At 45.1% G+C, this 16,272-nt stretch overlaps 1 protein-coding gene across 2 annotated transcripts in view; it reads right to left on the reverse strand.

The window, feature by feature from the left end:
• Window positions 1-404: 404 nt before the first annotated feature.
• NOC2L (NOC2 like nucleolar associated transcriptional repressor) overlaps window positions 405-16,272 on the reverse strand; it is a 105,652-nt gene continuing 89,784 nt past the window's right edge. For both annotated transcript variants that reach the window (XM_073656952.1, XM_073656953.1), the window contains exons 18-20: window positions 9,688-9,820; window positions 3,593-3,709; window positions 405-1,363 (exon numbers count right to left, since the gene is read on the reverse strand). In XM_073656952.1, the coding sequence (XP_073513053.1) occupies window positions 1,188-1,363; window positions 3,593-3,709; window positions 9,688-9,820 (426 nt within the window). In that variant the 3' untranslated portion in view covers window positions 405-1,187. The remainder of the gene's footprint in view (window positions 1,364-3,592; window positions 3,710-9,687; window positions 9,821-16,272) is intronic.

Consider the following 16,272-nt stretch of genomic DNA (forward strand, 5'->3'; position numbering starts at 1 on the left):
TCCGCAGCATATACGCTTGAAAAATGCTACGTGGGCACACAGCAGGAAGATTTGCCATTTTCAGGATAAACCAGCCGCACAGAAAGGTTTACATGCTGCAACTCTAAAGGACAACAAGTGCAATCACATAAGTTGTATGCGGAACCACATTGTGAACAATAAACCTTGGTTTTCTGGCCAAGTAGACGAAACATGGACATGCCGGTCAGAAAACGGACACTAGATTTAGCACACCATACTTTTTTGGCTGCAATAGATGAAAAGTTTGACTGTTATTGGCAAAAAACCCAACAGGTGACCCAGTTCTCTCTCCATGAATAACAATGGCGCAGACAAATGGGTTTTGGAAACCTACCAGGCATTTACCAGTTCCATATTCAAGACACAGATTAAATAAAAACAAATGTGGAGAAGTTGTGGATTTTATATTAAGAAAAATAAAAGAAAATAATATCTGTTAACATGTTCTGTACACAATATTACATTCACATTCTTACAAGACCAGACATGTCCGGTCCACACGACCACGTCCAATGCAGCAGGATCAGATGTGGATCACAAGAGGATGAACGAGGTCTTCCATTGCAATATATTAAGAGTGAATGTAATATTCAGCAGGTAACCGACACGTGGAGACCCTGGGACGTCGCACCGGCGGCCGACACGTGGAGAGCCCGGGACGTCGCACCGGAGGCCGACACGTGGAGAGCCCGGGACGTCGCACCGGAGGCCGACACGTGGAGAGCCCGGGACGTCGCACCGGAGGCCGACACGTGGAGAGCCCGGGACGTCGCACCGGAGGCCGACACGTGGAGAGCCCGGGACGTCGCACCGGAGGCCGACACGTGGAGAGCCCGGGACGTCGACTGACTGAAGGGTTACATAGCCGGCCCCAAATACCTGACAACGGAACCAGATCTTCCCACAGTATCTTTGCTGCATTGTAACTGCGTGTGACCTGCAGGCACTGAAATATTCATTATAACACTTCATCATTGCATGTGCTCGCCCATGATGTGTTTTGGGGGTGCAGGGCACATTAGGATGATTATGTTCTGGGTTTGTCTGCAAAGATGCCAAGTATACCAGTATAAGTGCTGGCATCGGGCGTCTCATCGTCAAATCGGTCAGACACTTGCAGAAGCCCAACCAGCAGACGAAGAGTTACGGGTACACCCGGCGCATGTTTACTCATCGTCTGAGAATTCGAGATCCTGCACAATATCTTCTTCCCCTTTGGTGAGTTCCTTTAGGTCGGCCTGAGAGAGGCGCTGCGGCCCCTTATTCTTCTTCGGGATCTTTTTCTTCTGCGCTCCGGCGTCTTCTCCCTCCTCCTCGTCGTCTTCTTCATCCTGCGATTCCCCTGTGGGCGGAAGAGCAAATATAAATTCTGCTTTATCAGGAAGGAACAAGCCGGCCGAGGGTGGCTCATCACTAATTAATCTCGGCGCTCATTAATTTATCGCTGCTTTCTGCAGCATCCAGATAGAGAGGACACTTGGCCGAGCCGAGCGCTGCAGCCAGATGTGTGTCTGAAGGAAAGACGCTTTCTCCTGAGGATTTACCCCCCAGCACAAAACAGTCCTCTATATAATGGGGGGCACTGCTGTGAAAAGACGGTACTGCCCGGGAATAAAAGGATAAATCATGTATATACACATGTCCAGTTGTTTAATTCATAGACCCTTTGTACAGTTTGCTGTCAAAATACACACAAATCGGTGGAAGCGGCACCGATCATCACTTTGCAGCAATGCAGCAAAGCAACCACTTTATTAAAAAGAAATTATTTTTGGCTATTATCAGAATTGCTCCTTTTATTAGTTGTATTACAAAATTTACGCATTTTTGCATGAGGGTCTGCAATGATGGCGGCCTGCCTGACTAGTCAATATGCAGAATACAGAGAAAGGATAATACTAAGAAATATGTAAAAATCCCAATGTGCAATAATACTACATGCTGCATCTCTTAAAGGGATAGCAAATAAATGTGAGTCAGAGTTGCACAAAACTTTTTTGCACGACCCCACGTCCAGTGAACCTGCTCCTACCTGCCGGCATCCCAGGTGCATCTTCCCATAAGTAGGAGCAGTGCAACGTTGCGATGCAATGATGTAGTGTTGGACCTACTAATTAGGAGGAGCAGGGGATGTCGGCAGAGGTTTGCTCGACTATACTGAATCACCTACGACCTTCTGATGTGGCGGTTGGACCGGGGTCTTGTGAATCATTTCGCGCCACTCTGTTAGTTATTATATAAAGTTATAGAATTACTTTCAGTACTTTGCATTCGCTTTTTTTCAGGACCAGGATATTTAAAGGGCAGCTCTCCCGGGGAGGATTTTTCTGCCACATCTGGTAGCAGAAGAGGCGGATTTACCCTGGATTTCACCGTACTTATTTGGAAAGTGAAAATCCACAGAAAAAAATTGACACGATGAGACTTTAAAAAAAATCTGCAAATTTCTTCAAAGCTCCTCAGCAGGTAAAAGTACCGTAATAAGCGGTGGAAACCGGTGTGCAAATCTGCACAGAAAACCGGCAACATTTAGGATACCTGTGTGTATGACCAGGTCAGACCCTTGGCATTCAATAGCTAATCTTCCCATTTTATGGCTTAAGAATAACTTCATATTTTGGGAATAATGCTGGTCTCCAGCCCAGTTCTCGGGATCGCTGGGGGGGGGGCCTAGATGTCGGACCCTTATTAATCAATAAGCTAAGAATCATTCCATTTTATGGCTTGGGAATAACTTCATATTTTGGGAATAATGCCGGTCTCCAGCCCTGTTCTCGGGATCGCTGGGGGGTCCTAGAGGTCGGACCCTTATCAATCAATAAGCTAAGAATCATTCCATTTTATGGCTTGGGAATAATGCCGGTCTCCAGCACTGTTCTCGGGATCGCTGGGGGGGATCCTAGAGGTCGGACCCTTAGTAATCAATAAGCTAAGAATCATTCCATTTTATGGCTTGGGAATGACTTCATATTTTGGGAATAATTTAAGTAACAGAATATAGTCTTTATGCCTTCAGAAAAAATAAAACTATAACATTTCTTAATCCTTACGCATTTGATCGGGAATGGGAAAAAAAACCCTGAAGCTTATTAATTGCCGAAACCTTCCCGCCGCCGCCTCCATCCTATGTGCCCGGAATCTGGGATGTGGCGGTAATCTCCGGGAGGAGGCTCGGCGGCATATGATCGGATGGATGAGTATCGAGCTATGTAAATGTGCACATGGGGGGAGCAGTAGTGCGTTGTGCCTGCCAGATCTCCGCTCTCCCTGTATCTGGTGATTAATGACACAGGGCCTGCGATAAAGCGTTTTGTCCCGCGCTGCCTCCACAGCTCATTACCGGCCAGCTGTACCGCATTAACCCCTTAATGCCTCCGGATTCCTGCAACTCCCTCAACTCAAAAATACTTTTTTTTGTAATACTGAATCCAGTGTTAAACCAAAAAACATGCAGATTGTGTAATCATAAAAAAAGGAGAAAAATGATAAAATTTGCAATATAAAATGCACTCCGATATTTGCATCAGCCGATAAAGGAATTGATTATTAGTTAACAGGTTCCAGATCTCACCATCGAAACCGCTGCTGTCATAGTCATCCTCCACCTCGTACTCGCCCTCCTCTCCTTCGCTGCTCAGGTCGGAGTCCTCGTCGGATGAATCATCCCCGCTCTTCGATTTTGACTTTGCTGATAAGAAAGAAAAATTAATTATGTATGTTGTGGATCCAATTTTGGGGGTCGCAGTGGTGGTTCATAAAACAAAAAAAAAGGAAAAAAAAAAAAAAAAAAAAAGGAAGACCCTGTGACCCTGTTCTTCGTTTAGTAAGGCCGAGTCTCCACTAGTAGCCAAGGTCAATATATGTGAAAATTATTCTTCTCGAAATTTAATGTTGGGTTGAAATAACTGAAGAAGCTGGCATGTTTACGCGGGAATGAGGAGCCTTGGGATTCCAAATTGTTTTTTTTAAATACCAACGCGTTTCTGTGCCGGACCGACGCATTTCTCAACCTAAGTGTGGAAGCGTGCCAGTTTCCATTTTGCCATTGCTCATCTTCTCCCAGCTACCGAGGCTTTTCCACGCTTTTATAGGTGCACACAACACCTTCGGGTGAGCGCTACCATCGCCATCACTTGTCCTTCATCAGACGGTGTTGCCCCATTTTGTGTGCGCTCTCCAGAGATTCTTTATTAAAAGGGGTTTTTTGTCTCATCTTTAAAAGGGATAAAATTGCAAAATGCTCCTAAAAATTAAAAACTTTGCTTTTACTTGTTATTAAAAAAATAAATAAATACTTTCCCTTCAAGAATGGAGGGATTTTTATATTTATTGTCACCAGCCACCGCTGCAGTGTGATCAGAGGTGGCTGGTCTGCTAGGCAATGAGTGCAGCGCTTACAAGCGCTTTGCTATAGTTAGTAAGTGCTGCTCAGAATCCAGCTCCTGCACTTCTCCTATGCTACAAGCAGAGGCCACCATTACGTACTCCGCATAAGAGAGCGCACAGATAAGGCAGTGGGCTCAGCCATGCCGCTAGTCTGTCTCATTAGGGGCCGCACCGCCCTCCAGTATGTAAGGGACCGGGAGGTGGGGGGAGTGCTGTGCTCCCGAAGATAGAAAATATAAATGGCCCCTTTAAAGCGCCCACTTCCCCAGATTTAAAAAAGGCCCCCCTAGTTAGGCAGCAATATGGGAGCGAGGGGGGGTGTCGCAGTGCGCAGAGTATTAGAGAGTGGGCGACATTGCAGATGCTGCAGACTGGCGCCGATGAGGCCAGGGGAGCCGAGCGCTCCGCACAACGAGGAGGATGGGTTATGCGTGCGGTGTCCTGACAAAAACATAAATCCGGCAGGGTGCGAATGCCAAGTCTGGATGACAGGAAGCGAGAATGTTCCTGAATGAGAGAGCGCAACACCGTGAAATGCTCGAGAGACCAGACGAGAGGCATGAAATGAAAAGCGGAGACAGAAAGATCATCAAGGGATGAAGGAGGAGTGACATTACAGAATGAAAAAAAATCATAAAAAAAGAAGAAAAAAAAATGGAATCTCAAAACAGGTGATGTGCGAGAAGAACGGAGGGATTCAATCAGAGAGCAGCGGTGAGGAGAGAAACCTACAGAGCCAAGCGCGGGGTGAACGTGGGCAGAGTAACGAGCCGGGTCTCTGGCGTCCATTAGTGCGCCGTCAGTAAGCACTCGCGCGGTGCTCATTAGAGAGGCTCTCACCGATACTCCAGCTGCCCTCTCCTTTCTGCTAATTACCTGACGAGGAGAACATCCGGCGGTGCTGGAAGAGCCATTAATAAGCCCTGGCTGCACGGCGTGCTCCGGCACAGATCTGTCACCAGCGTCTTCAGAGGACACGTCTTATATGTGCACAAACATATATATATATATATACCCATGATTTAGGAAATACATAAGGGTATACCAGACCACAAGGCCGAGAACTGGGCAAAAACGTATCCATAGGATTAGAAAAAAAGAGAATTTGCTTAAACGAGGCCTAAAGATTATTATAAAAAATGCAAAGTTAATAATTCTGCAAGTAAAAAAAACGGAAAAAAAAACCCCGCAAACCCTGGTGCAATGTGTTGACTTATACCTGCAGAAATCAGACCCTGACTGACCGACCGACACACACATCAGACCCCGACTGACCGACCGGCACACACATCAGACCACCACTGACCGGCACACACATCAGACCACCACTGACTGACATATCCCACCTGGGTCTGATTTTTGCAGGTGCCTTTTTCCTTTGCCAATCAGCTTTCTACAAGGAAACCTGCAAAAATGAATGACTGGTGCAATGTAGATTTGTAAAAGGGCCCCTGCATTGTGCCAGAAAAATATGGTCAATGAATTGGCAATTCCCATGTATAAAGTTATGAATCCAGGTTTATGTTCTCATATACAGCTGGAAACATTGACAGTTCTCACAAAAGCAAATCTCTGACCGGGCCGGCCGTTCCCCTGGTTATTCCTCAGTATCGTGCACGAAAAGCCGACATCTGACGTCTAATCTTTGCAGCATGTTGTAGTCCGGGCCATCGAGGACAGATGTTCCAAATTATCTCTCATCCCCTAAGGGGTCATGAGCTACAAAAGGAAGGTCCACCTGCGGTCAGAGAGGCCTGTGTGGGACCTACGGACAGAATTAACAACAGATTTTTGGCAAGCCATATAAGTTGCTGTGTGGGCGGGAGGTGGGATGTTGAGGGGGCTACAGTGATGTCATCACCGAGGTCACAGCTCTAGACCTTGTCCCACCAGATGAGTAAAAAGGGACCCCCCTCAGAGAACAGACTCTTCGGAACTTAGTTTTCTGAATATACAAGAGAGCTGAGATTCATCTAAAAAATGTGCAAACCCAATAGACGACTAGAAAAGGGCAAGCAAAGAAGGAGAGTGAAAACGAACTACAGTAAAGAAAAGATCATAAGAGGAGAAGAGAAAACACTAAAAAGCAAGTGCAAGATACAGAAAACTAAGGGGGAGAGAAACCATGGTGTAAAAGAAGAAGCAGCGGCAGAGGGCTAGCCTCACACGTAATGCTGAAGGTGGTGTGTTATTAAGAGGTTAGGTTGATGAGCTACTCATGGGATTTCCTGCTTCCCCTCCGATAAGGTTCCTCTAATGCAGTTGTATGCAAAGTCTCAGGTTTGCCAGAGACTGGAGCAGAGTCTGTTGCGCTGATCTGAATCCTATATAGTGGCAGCAAGTGATAGGATAGGACAGCAGTTTTAGGTTACACATCTAAGTGATTCCTCCTGCTTGTGATAGGTTACTCCTTCTACAGGTGCATCTCACTAAATTAGAATATCATCAAAAGATTAATTTATTTCAGTTCTTCAATACAAAAAGTGAAACTCCTATATTATATAGAGTCATTACAAACAGAGTGATCTATTTCAAGTGTTTATTTCTGTTAATGTTGATGATTATGGCTTACATCCAATGAAAACACAAATGTCATTATCTCAGTAAATTAGAATAATTAACAAAAAACATCTGCAAAGGCTTCCTAAGCATTTAAAAAGGTCCCTTAGTCTGTTTCAGTAGGCTCCACAATCATGGGGAAGACTGCTGACTTGAGAGATGTTCAGAAGGCAGTCATTGAAACACTCCACACGGTCCCAGAGTCTGGAGGAAGAGTGGAGAGGCCACAATCCAAGCTGCTTGAGGTCTAGTGTGAAGTTTCCACAATCAGTGATGGTTTGGGGAGCCATGTCATTTGCTGGTGTAGGTCCACTGTGTTTTATCAAGACCAAAGTCAGCGCAGCAGTCTACCAGGACGTTTTAGAGCACTTCATGCTTCCCTCTGCTGACAAGCTTTTTGGAGATGGAAATGTCATTCTCCAGCAGGACTTGGCCCCTGTCCACACTGCCAAAAGTACCAATACCTGGTTTACACACAACAGTATCACTGTGCTTGATTGGCAGCAAACTCGTCTGACCTTAACCCCATAGAGAATCTATTATAGAGAATCTATGGGGTATTGTCAAGAGGAAGATGAGAGACACCAGACCCAACAATGCAGACGAGCTGAAGGCTGCCATCAAAGCAACCTGGGCTTCCATAACACCTCAGCAGTGCCACAGGCTGATCGCCTCCATGCCACGCCACATTGATGCAGTAATTGATGCAAAAGGAGCCCCGACCAAGTATTGAGGGCATTTACTGAACATACATTTCAGTAGGCCACCATTTCGGATTTTAAAAACATTTTTCAAGCTGTTGTTATAAAGTATTCTAATTTACTGAGATAATGACTTTTGTGTTTTCATTGGCTGTAAGCCATAATCATCAACATTAACAGAAATACACACTTGAAATAGATCACTCTGTTTGTAATGACTCTATATAATATAGGAGTTTCACTTTTTGTATTGAAAAACGGAAATAAATTAACTTTTTGATAATATTCTAATTTAGTGAGAAGCATCTGTAAGCTCTAACAAGCAGGAGGCAGGAAAAAGCAGTATGAGGCTGTATTACAGATTGTACTATAGACAGACGGTGAGAGTCAGAGAAGATTTATAACTAATCATTGTATGGACTCATCTACTGCACCACTGCTCTGTAATAGAAGGCAGAAAGGACATCTTCAGGCAGAGCAAGTGGAGAGGAGGAGGAGTATTATTATTACACCTACTACATATTGAGATACGATCTTGAAGATGTGAACACCTAACTTATTCACTAATCATAAAGTTGGTAGAAGCCGATTTTAAGAACTAACCAGAGAGAGGGGATTTTGAGGTGCAATATGATTTTTGGGACCAAATTGTAAAGTATAAGGTAGGACGAGACATAATGATCAGAAGAGCGTCATCCTAAAAACCAATAAGACCATCCAAAAGTAATGAATGATGAAAATACTAAAAATATAGGCGCATGTAGTCTAAAGAAAACCGTGAAGGGTCAATTCTTAAATTTCTATGCCGTATCCTCAGGAAATGCAATAAATGTCTGATAGATTCAAGTCCAATGGCAGTAATACACTGTGTGGGGAAATGTATAGAGAAACGCGTCTCAGTCAGTGATTTCAGGCTTTTCCATTAGTCCCATCGCCCCGACCCCCCGCCATGCCGTCTAACATGTGACAATGGCTGGTGGTGCAGAGCTCACTGACACCAGTGCTGTCCTGTAATAGGACACGACCGATATAACAAGTCCGTTCATGACATTTCTTCCTCCTAAATCTTCCCTCATCACCTGTGAGTGAGAAGTGGAAGGAACTGCAGCCACAAAGTGGAGACCCCGTAACGTTAAAGAGCAGGGTCATTGAGTGCCGAGGAGCAGAGGGCAGAAAAGTTGCCAGGGCTCAGCTGACCCCATAACTGCAGAGTCCAGACAACATCAGCACAAAACACTGCACCTTCGCAGGGAGCTGCATGTGGCCGAGCAGCGGAATGCAGCCTTACATCACCAAGCACAATGCCAACCGTCGGAAGTAGTGGTATAAGGCACCTTTGGAAAAATTTACATGGAAGAACATAATGAGCCGCACAGAACCACATCCAACAACTTTGCGATGAAGTATAACAGAGATTGTGAGCCTTGTCCAACATCACTGTATGACCTCACAGATGCTCTTCTAGATAAATATGCAAAAACTTCCTGCTGAAATAATCTTACATCTGTGCGTTAACCATATCAGTGTAGATAAACAGCTTCCCGGCCAAGTAAATCTTCTTGCATGAGGCCCGGCGACAGCCATTAAACCAGGTTTCACATCTGCATCAGGCTCATTGGTATCGTAATTGCTTTTCAAATGAGGGTCCAAAAGCCGAGGAGGCGCGCAATAATAGGCCTTAAAGAATACGCTGCCCAAAACAGCTTTCCTTTAGGGCTAATTAAAGACTCATAAACCCCAGATAGCGAGGACTGTCTGCAGCAGGAATTACCAGCAGGTTGCAGAAAATTGGCAAAATGTTTTTGGTTTTTTTTTTTTTGCATTCGACTGCCCCGGCAACATACAAGTCTTTTGTGAATCAATGTTGCAAGTAAGGCAAACACTTTCTTCTAAGATTCACTCCTTGACTGTAAAGATGCTAAAAGTTTGCATTTGCTGTGAAGTGGAAACCAATGATATCAGAGCTAGGACAATCCTTTCCACTGGGGGTCGCTAGCCCGGTACATTCATCTTTGATTACCTTTCAGAGACAGACCCCCTCCGCCGCTCTCGGAATCGCTGTCGGATTCGAACAGGTCTTTGAATTCTTTCTTATCTTCCACCTTCTTCTCTAGTTTTCTCTTCTTGATCTCTGGGAGATTCAAGTCCTCCATCTAGGAAAGAAGAGCAAAACGTATCATTAGGAGAGCAAATAAAAAGGACTGGTTGCACCCGCGCCATTTACCTACTCCGATACAACAGAGAGTGGATGGCCTACTGGCCATCTGTCAGCATTAAACGACTGTTCAAACCATGCACATGCGCTTAGTGCACCCTTGGTGTAGCCAAGCAGCTTCATGTACTTGTTTTCTGTCCATCACTGCCTTTCTTCTGGCTCCTGTAAGGCCAGAGCTGTCAATCAAGGATGAGAAGGGCGGATATAAATTAAAAACTTGTAGCTAGGCAGGAGCACAGAACTGCCAGGCTGTACAGTGATGTACCGAGCGCCTGTGCCAAGTTTGAACAGTCATTTTCTGCTAACAGACTCCCTTTGACAGTGTATCTCCACTAAACTCAGCAGAGTAGACGTGGACTTTAAAAAAATATATTTAGAGTTCAAGATAATTATCGAAAAATTATTAAAATTCCAAATTTTACACCTTTACCATCTTCGCTCTCCATTGAAAAACAGAAAAGGCATCGAATGCACATAAATATAATTCTCATCTACGGCTCCACACGGCACAATGTATGACATGCCATAAGACAAGAAGCTCGCCTCCCATCAGAGTGTATCCTCTTAATATAGCAATCATATAATATAGCGCTGTGTACTTACAATTGCTCATTTTACCATTCTAACCAGTTAATTCTTCTCTTTTCCATTAAGTCTATGACATCATGTGATTAAAGCTGACTAGCTGAATCCTAAGCTTTATATAGTAACAGGAGGTCAATTTTTCCTGTACGAGTCATGAATCACTGCAAAAAGTCCCTGGCAGGGGGAGGAGCAGAGCAGCTGGGTAAGAAGTTGAAGAGGGGAATGATAAATGCAGGGACAAGAGACTTCCCATTTCTACATAGAGCAAAGAAAAAGAGAAGAATTATCTTGGTAGAAGGGCAAAATGAGAAATTGTAAGAACACAGTGCTATATAATATGATGACTGCAATATATTAGCTTTGGGAGTGCTTCTTTCAGTGTCTTCATTGTATGGGACAACATGTTGCCACGAGGGGTGGCTATGGGTCCCGCTATACCTTTGGTACACGGGCTGTTCAGATTTACACTTTTTTGGGGACGGCCAAACCTAGGAATGAACATTACACAGAGGGGAAAGACAGTTCAACATTCACAGGAAGAAAGTTGGCTCTCTAGTGTCACTCTTTGACCAATCCTTAAAGGGGGTTCTCCTTTCATATGATATTGATGACCTATCCATATCAGATCGATGGGGGTCCTACACTCGGCACCCCTATGGATCAGCCGTTATTAGCTCTGGATGTATCTGAATACAAAACTTTGAATGTGGCTCCATTCAATGAGGAGCAACCGGAGCTGCGAGGTGCTGGTACGGGGGCTCTCATTTGCCCCCGATCTAATATTGATGACCTATCCTAGGGATATATGCGTAGATCCCCTTTTAATTTATAAGAAGCTGTTTCAGGGTTTTTGACCAATGTCGATGCACTAGTTGAGGTCTTTGTCAGTGTGGTCTTGCTGGTTTGTCCTTGTGCAGAGGGAGACATAGGCTGGGCAATGCTCCTTGGGAAAAAAAGTTATGCAAATTAGCTCTCCTCTAAGAGGAGGCAAGCTGCTGTCTACTGACACCTATTGGAGGTAGGGTCAGTGTACGGACCAACCTAAAGAAACAGAATGTATTATTACTCAGACTGGTAAAGCATTGGGGGAACGGTCAGACAGGAGGAGGTTAGGGGCCAAAACTCAACCCAATTGGCAATTGCCACGTTCGGCGTTTCATAACCAGAGAGTACTTTTACAAGCAGCATGCTACTCCACGAATATGAATAGGAATGAGGATGATTTCTACCATCCCCCCAAAAAACCCCATAAGGCGATATACTTGAGGCAGGACAGAAAATGGATAAATAGAGCGTGGTGCCCAGCTATTCTGAATAGGTAACCCTCTAAAATTAGTCAGCCGCCCAAAAAAAAAATATATGCGCCATTTATAGAAAGGGTACAACTGTTGATCCATCAGGTTCTGGATGTGGAAAGTCAGCATGAAAAATAGGATTATGTAATCTCCAGAACACAATGGGGGATTCATCGGCGGCAGCCCCCTCTCCTGTCAGACCGCTTCTTCCCCTCGTTAATAACCAGACGATAATGAGATAACAGGAAGCCCGCGAGAGGCTCCCAGGCCGGCATCTTTTATTTCCTCGATTTTATTTTTTTCCCCTCTTATTGAAGTAGCTGAGCCCTCCGCTCGTTAATCTGCTGCTCCTAATGAAGGAGCTAACGACTGCTGCCACCCTTCCACAGCGGCATCATTAGAGGCTGTTAGAAGCTCCAGGAAAAATGCTTAGCGCGGTAATTATTAGCGCTGACGAGAGACGAAAGCTCTCACACACTCACCTACGCACAACAGTGTACAAGCGCCGCCACCGCCGCAGACTGCCGTCACATCCACCTACAGCAGCCGCCCGCGCTCCCCGCAACACACACGTCTCCTATCAGGAAACCTACGTGCTCATTATATCCGAGGGTTAACGTCTACGAGTCATGGGCCTCATGCACACAGCTGCACAGAGCCGTGGGCACGCCGTGTACCGCCATATGGTGCTCCTTGTGTCGTTATACTCTAATTTCCTTTATGTTAGGTTTATATAGTGTCCAATATAAAATATACATTTAAAAGGATAAGGCTCGTTAAAGGGTCAATACTGACTTGTAGGATTGCTACTTTCTGTAAGTGGCACTAGAGTTCTAGTCCTCTCCCTTTCTGAAGAGACAATTTGCATATTTCCCAGAGGAGCACTGCGGCTTTAAAAGTCTCCTCATCTAATGTGCTTAACATGTCACTCTCAGCAAGGAGAAAGGTTACCCCTTTTTTCAGGAAAGTGGTGTCCCCCAGATGCAATTTATTATAAAAATAAAAAACATACTGCTTTACTCACCCTGTGTGAACTTGGCCTATAACTTTTCTTGGTCCATTCTATATGTCCCCAATTTTAAGGGGCCTTCTATTTTTTAGGAAAGTTGTGGCCCCCAGGTGCAGTTTGTTGAACACATTATATATATATAAAAAAATCTTTACTCACTATCCCCGGGTCCACTGTTGAGTCTACACTGTTGCTCCTGGTGTCTGTTATTGTCTGCAGCGCTGATGTCCTGTCAATGCTGCTACAATCACTGAGCTCAGCAGTTCGTGGCCTCTACATAGGCAGAGTTGCCGAGCTCAGTGACTGCCTGCAGCGCTATCAAAATTACATTGGCTTGGTGTTCTAAGCAACAACACACGAGAAGCAGAGGCGGAGACTCAATACTAGACCCGGGGAGGGTGAGTAAAGGACACACCACGCCTGGGAACCACAATTGTCCTAAAAATAGAAAGCCCCTTTAAATTGGAGACAACCAAGAAAAGTTATAAACTAAGTTCAAGCAAAGTTTTTTTTTTACGTGTTCAAACACAATGAGGTGAACTGTTCGTGGAGATTTTTTTTTGTCTGATTAAGTTTTGTTAATTTTTTTTTCCCTGAAGCATTTCGGTTGGACAGTGCCAAGCTTGGAGTGGATTGCATCAGGATCTGCTTCTTTAAAAAAAGTGACATGCATTTTTTTTTTTTTTTTTTTTTTACCACTAGGTATTTTCCAAAATCTCATCAAGAACAAACAAAAAAAAAATCCAAAACTCCTCATATGAACAGGAATATGAATTTTTCCATAGAAATGAATAGGAATTTTTTTTTGCCAGCGGTTTTTGAGAAAGATTTTGATGTTGATTAGGCTCCAAAAACCTCTTTGTGAACACAGTCTGAGGGTGCTGCATTGCACAAGTGGGAAGCTTTAGGTTGTGCAATTTGCAATGTGTGTGATTTGCGAGTCACTTGTTATTTTAGAAAAAAAAAAAAAAAAAAGCAAATGAGTTTGGGCCTCATTCAGACAGCCACATTTTCTATCAAGTGTTTCGCACGAAAAAAAAGGAGACGTTGCCGTTTTTTTGATCAAGTGAATGGCGCAGTAACAAAACAATTAAATGGTAGCACTCAGGTGGCATCCAAACGCAGTCCGTTTTTTTTACTGCGAAGTTGATAAAACTTTAAAAAAAATTATTTTTTTCACAAAAGAAAAACTGGACCAAACATTGATCCCGCACACCATGGAGGAGTTGGATGGTAAGAGGAAAAAAAAAATTTATGAATACGACCACTGGAAAAAAGGAGCACAAAGTAAGGTCACAGAACGTGCCCTGATCCGTTTAGTTTATTATTCAAGCAAATACAATCATGGCTTAAAGTGTTGGCACCCTTTGAAATTATTCCAGAAAATGAAGTATTTTTCCCTGAAAATTATTGCAATTACACACGTTTTGTTATACACATTTATTTCCTTTGTGGGTATTGGAACAGCACAAAAAACAGAGAAAAAAGGCAAATTGGACATAATTTCAGACCAAACCCCAAAAATGGGCTGGCCAAAATTGTTGGCACCCTCAACTTTAATATTTGGTTGCACACCCTGAGCCTGCAGAACAGCTTGAATTTCTTTGGAACTCGATTGGGGCTGCTTATCCACCATCTGGACTATCCTACGTTACAACCTTTCATCAATTTTTCTCTGCCATTCACGTCCAGGGGGATTAGCTACAGTCCCATGGGTTGTAACTAGTGTTGAGCATTCCGATACTGAAATATCGGGTATCGGCCGATATTCACTGTATCGGAATTCCGATACTTAATTCCGATACTTTTATAATATCGAATACCGGAATCGGAAGTTCCCATAATGCCTGCGCTCTGCAGTGTCTGTGAAGGATGACAAGCTGGGTGGCAGCGCTCAGCTGCGATCCAGCTTGTCATCAGAATGCCATCCCAGCGTGGGAGAATTCTCCTGATTGTTTAAAAGCCGGCGGGCGGTAAAAAGCCGCCGGCTTTTAAACAATCACGCAGCCCCATACTGCTTCCCCGCAGCCTCCCACCCCGATCCTCCGCTCCCCTCGCCACCTCCCATCCCGATCGTAAATTAGGACCGGGCGGGGAGCGCAGCACCAAGGAGCGAAGGACCCGGGCGGGGAAGCCGGCAGTGAAAAGACTTCACCGCCGGCTTTCCCGTTCTGTGCTGCGCTTTCCCGCCGGTTATTTCAAATGAACAGCTGAGGTATCAGGTGATGCCGATCAGCTGTTCATTTGAAGTAGCCGCGGTGCCCTCAGAGGGTTCATGTGAGTTCATGCTTGACTGCATGAACTCACATGAACTTTCCCACGGCCGCACAGGTCAGCCTCACCTCCCAGACCCGTCATGATTAGTGTGTGCGGGGTGTGTGTGTGTGTGTGTGTGTGTGTGTGTGCGCGCGGGGTGTGTGTGTGTGCGGGGTGTGTGTGTGTGCGGGGTGTGTGTGTGTGCGGGGTGTGTGTGTGTGCGGGTGTGTGTGCGGGTGTGTGTGTGTGTGTGTGTGCGGGGTGTGTGTGTGTGCGGGGTGTGTGTGTGTGCGGGGTGTGTGTGTGTGCGGGGTGTGTGTGTGTGCGGGGTGTGTGTGTGTGCGGGGTGTGTGTGTGTGCGGGGTGTGTGTGTGTGCAGACATAGGCCGATGTGACACTACTACTCCCATCGGCCTATGTCTGTCCCCCGTCCACTCCTGCCAGCAGGATCAGCTCGATGGGAGCAGTAGTTCCCATCAGCCTGATCCTGCTATTTAAATTGCCCTACTGTGTCCCCAATAAATGTTAGATACATGTCATTGGTGGCCAGTGGTTACCTAAAAGAAATTAGTTCATACATTACCTGTCCCCGCCGATCGCCACCTGAAATAAAGTAAAAAATAAAAAACTACACCTATACTCACCAAGACACCTAATTCCCCGAAGCCATCGATCTCCTGTAATAAAATATAAAATAATAAACCACAACCTTATCCTTACCCCTCCGTAGTAGTCCACGAGTGTCCCACGAAGATCTCCAGTTCAGAGCAGCCACATAGAATGTGACCGCTCTGAACCGCTGCCGCCGCTAGAATGACGGGGCCGTAAGGGTTCACCGGAGTTCAGGCAGCGCTGCTCCGGTTAGCTCCTTTACGGCACTGCTGTATCGTGAGAAATTCCCACGGTACAGCACTGCCGTAAAGGAGGTCTCCGGAGCTGCACTGCCTGAATGCACTCCGGTGACCTCAGTCAGTGGCTCCCGCTGCCGGGAGCGGACGTGTTCCCGGCAGCCTGAGCTTACAGCAGCCATGCACAGCTGTCACCATCTCCAGATGTGACAGCTGTGCATGGGAGATCAGCGCAGGAACGTGGACAGGTAACTATTTTTTTTTTAGTAAACTAAGAATTAAATAAAATGGTGTTTTATTTCAAATAAATTATTTTTTCTGGGTGTAGTGTGTTTTTTCTTTTTAACACTTTGTAGGTTAGTAATGGGGGTGTCATATAGACGGCCATCATTACTAA

This window comes from Phyllobates terribilis, unplaced genomic scaffold (assembly GCF_046119375.1).
Source record: "Phyllobates terribilis strain yellow unplaced genomic scaffold, ASM4611937v1 Scaffold_12__6_contigs__length_324123572, whole genome shotgun sequence".
Lineage (NCBI taxonomy): Eukaryota > Metazoa > Chordata > Amphibia > Anura > Dendrobatidae > Phyllobates > Phyllobates terribilis.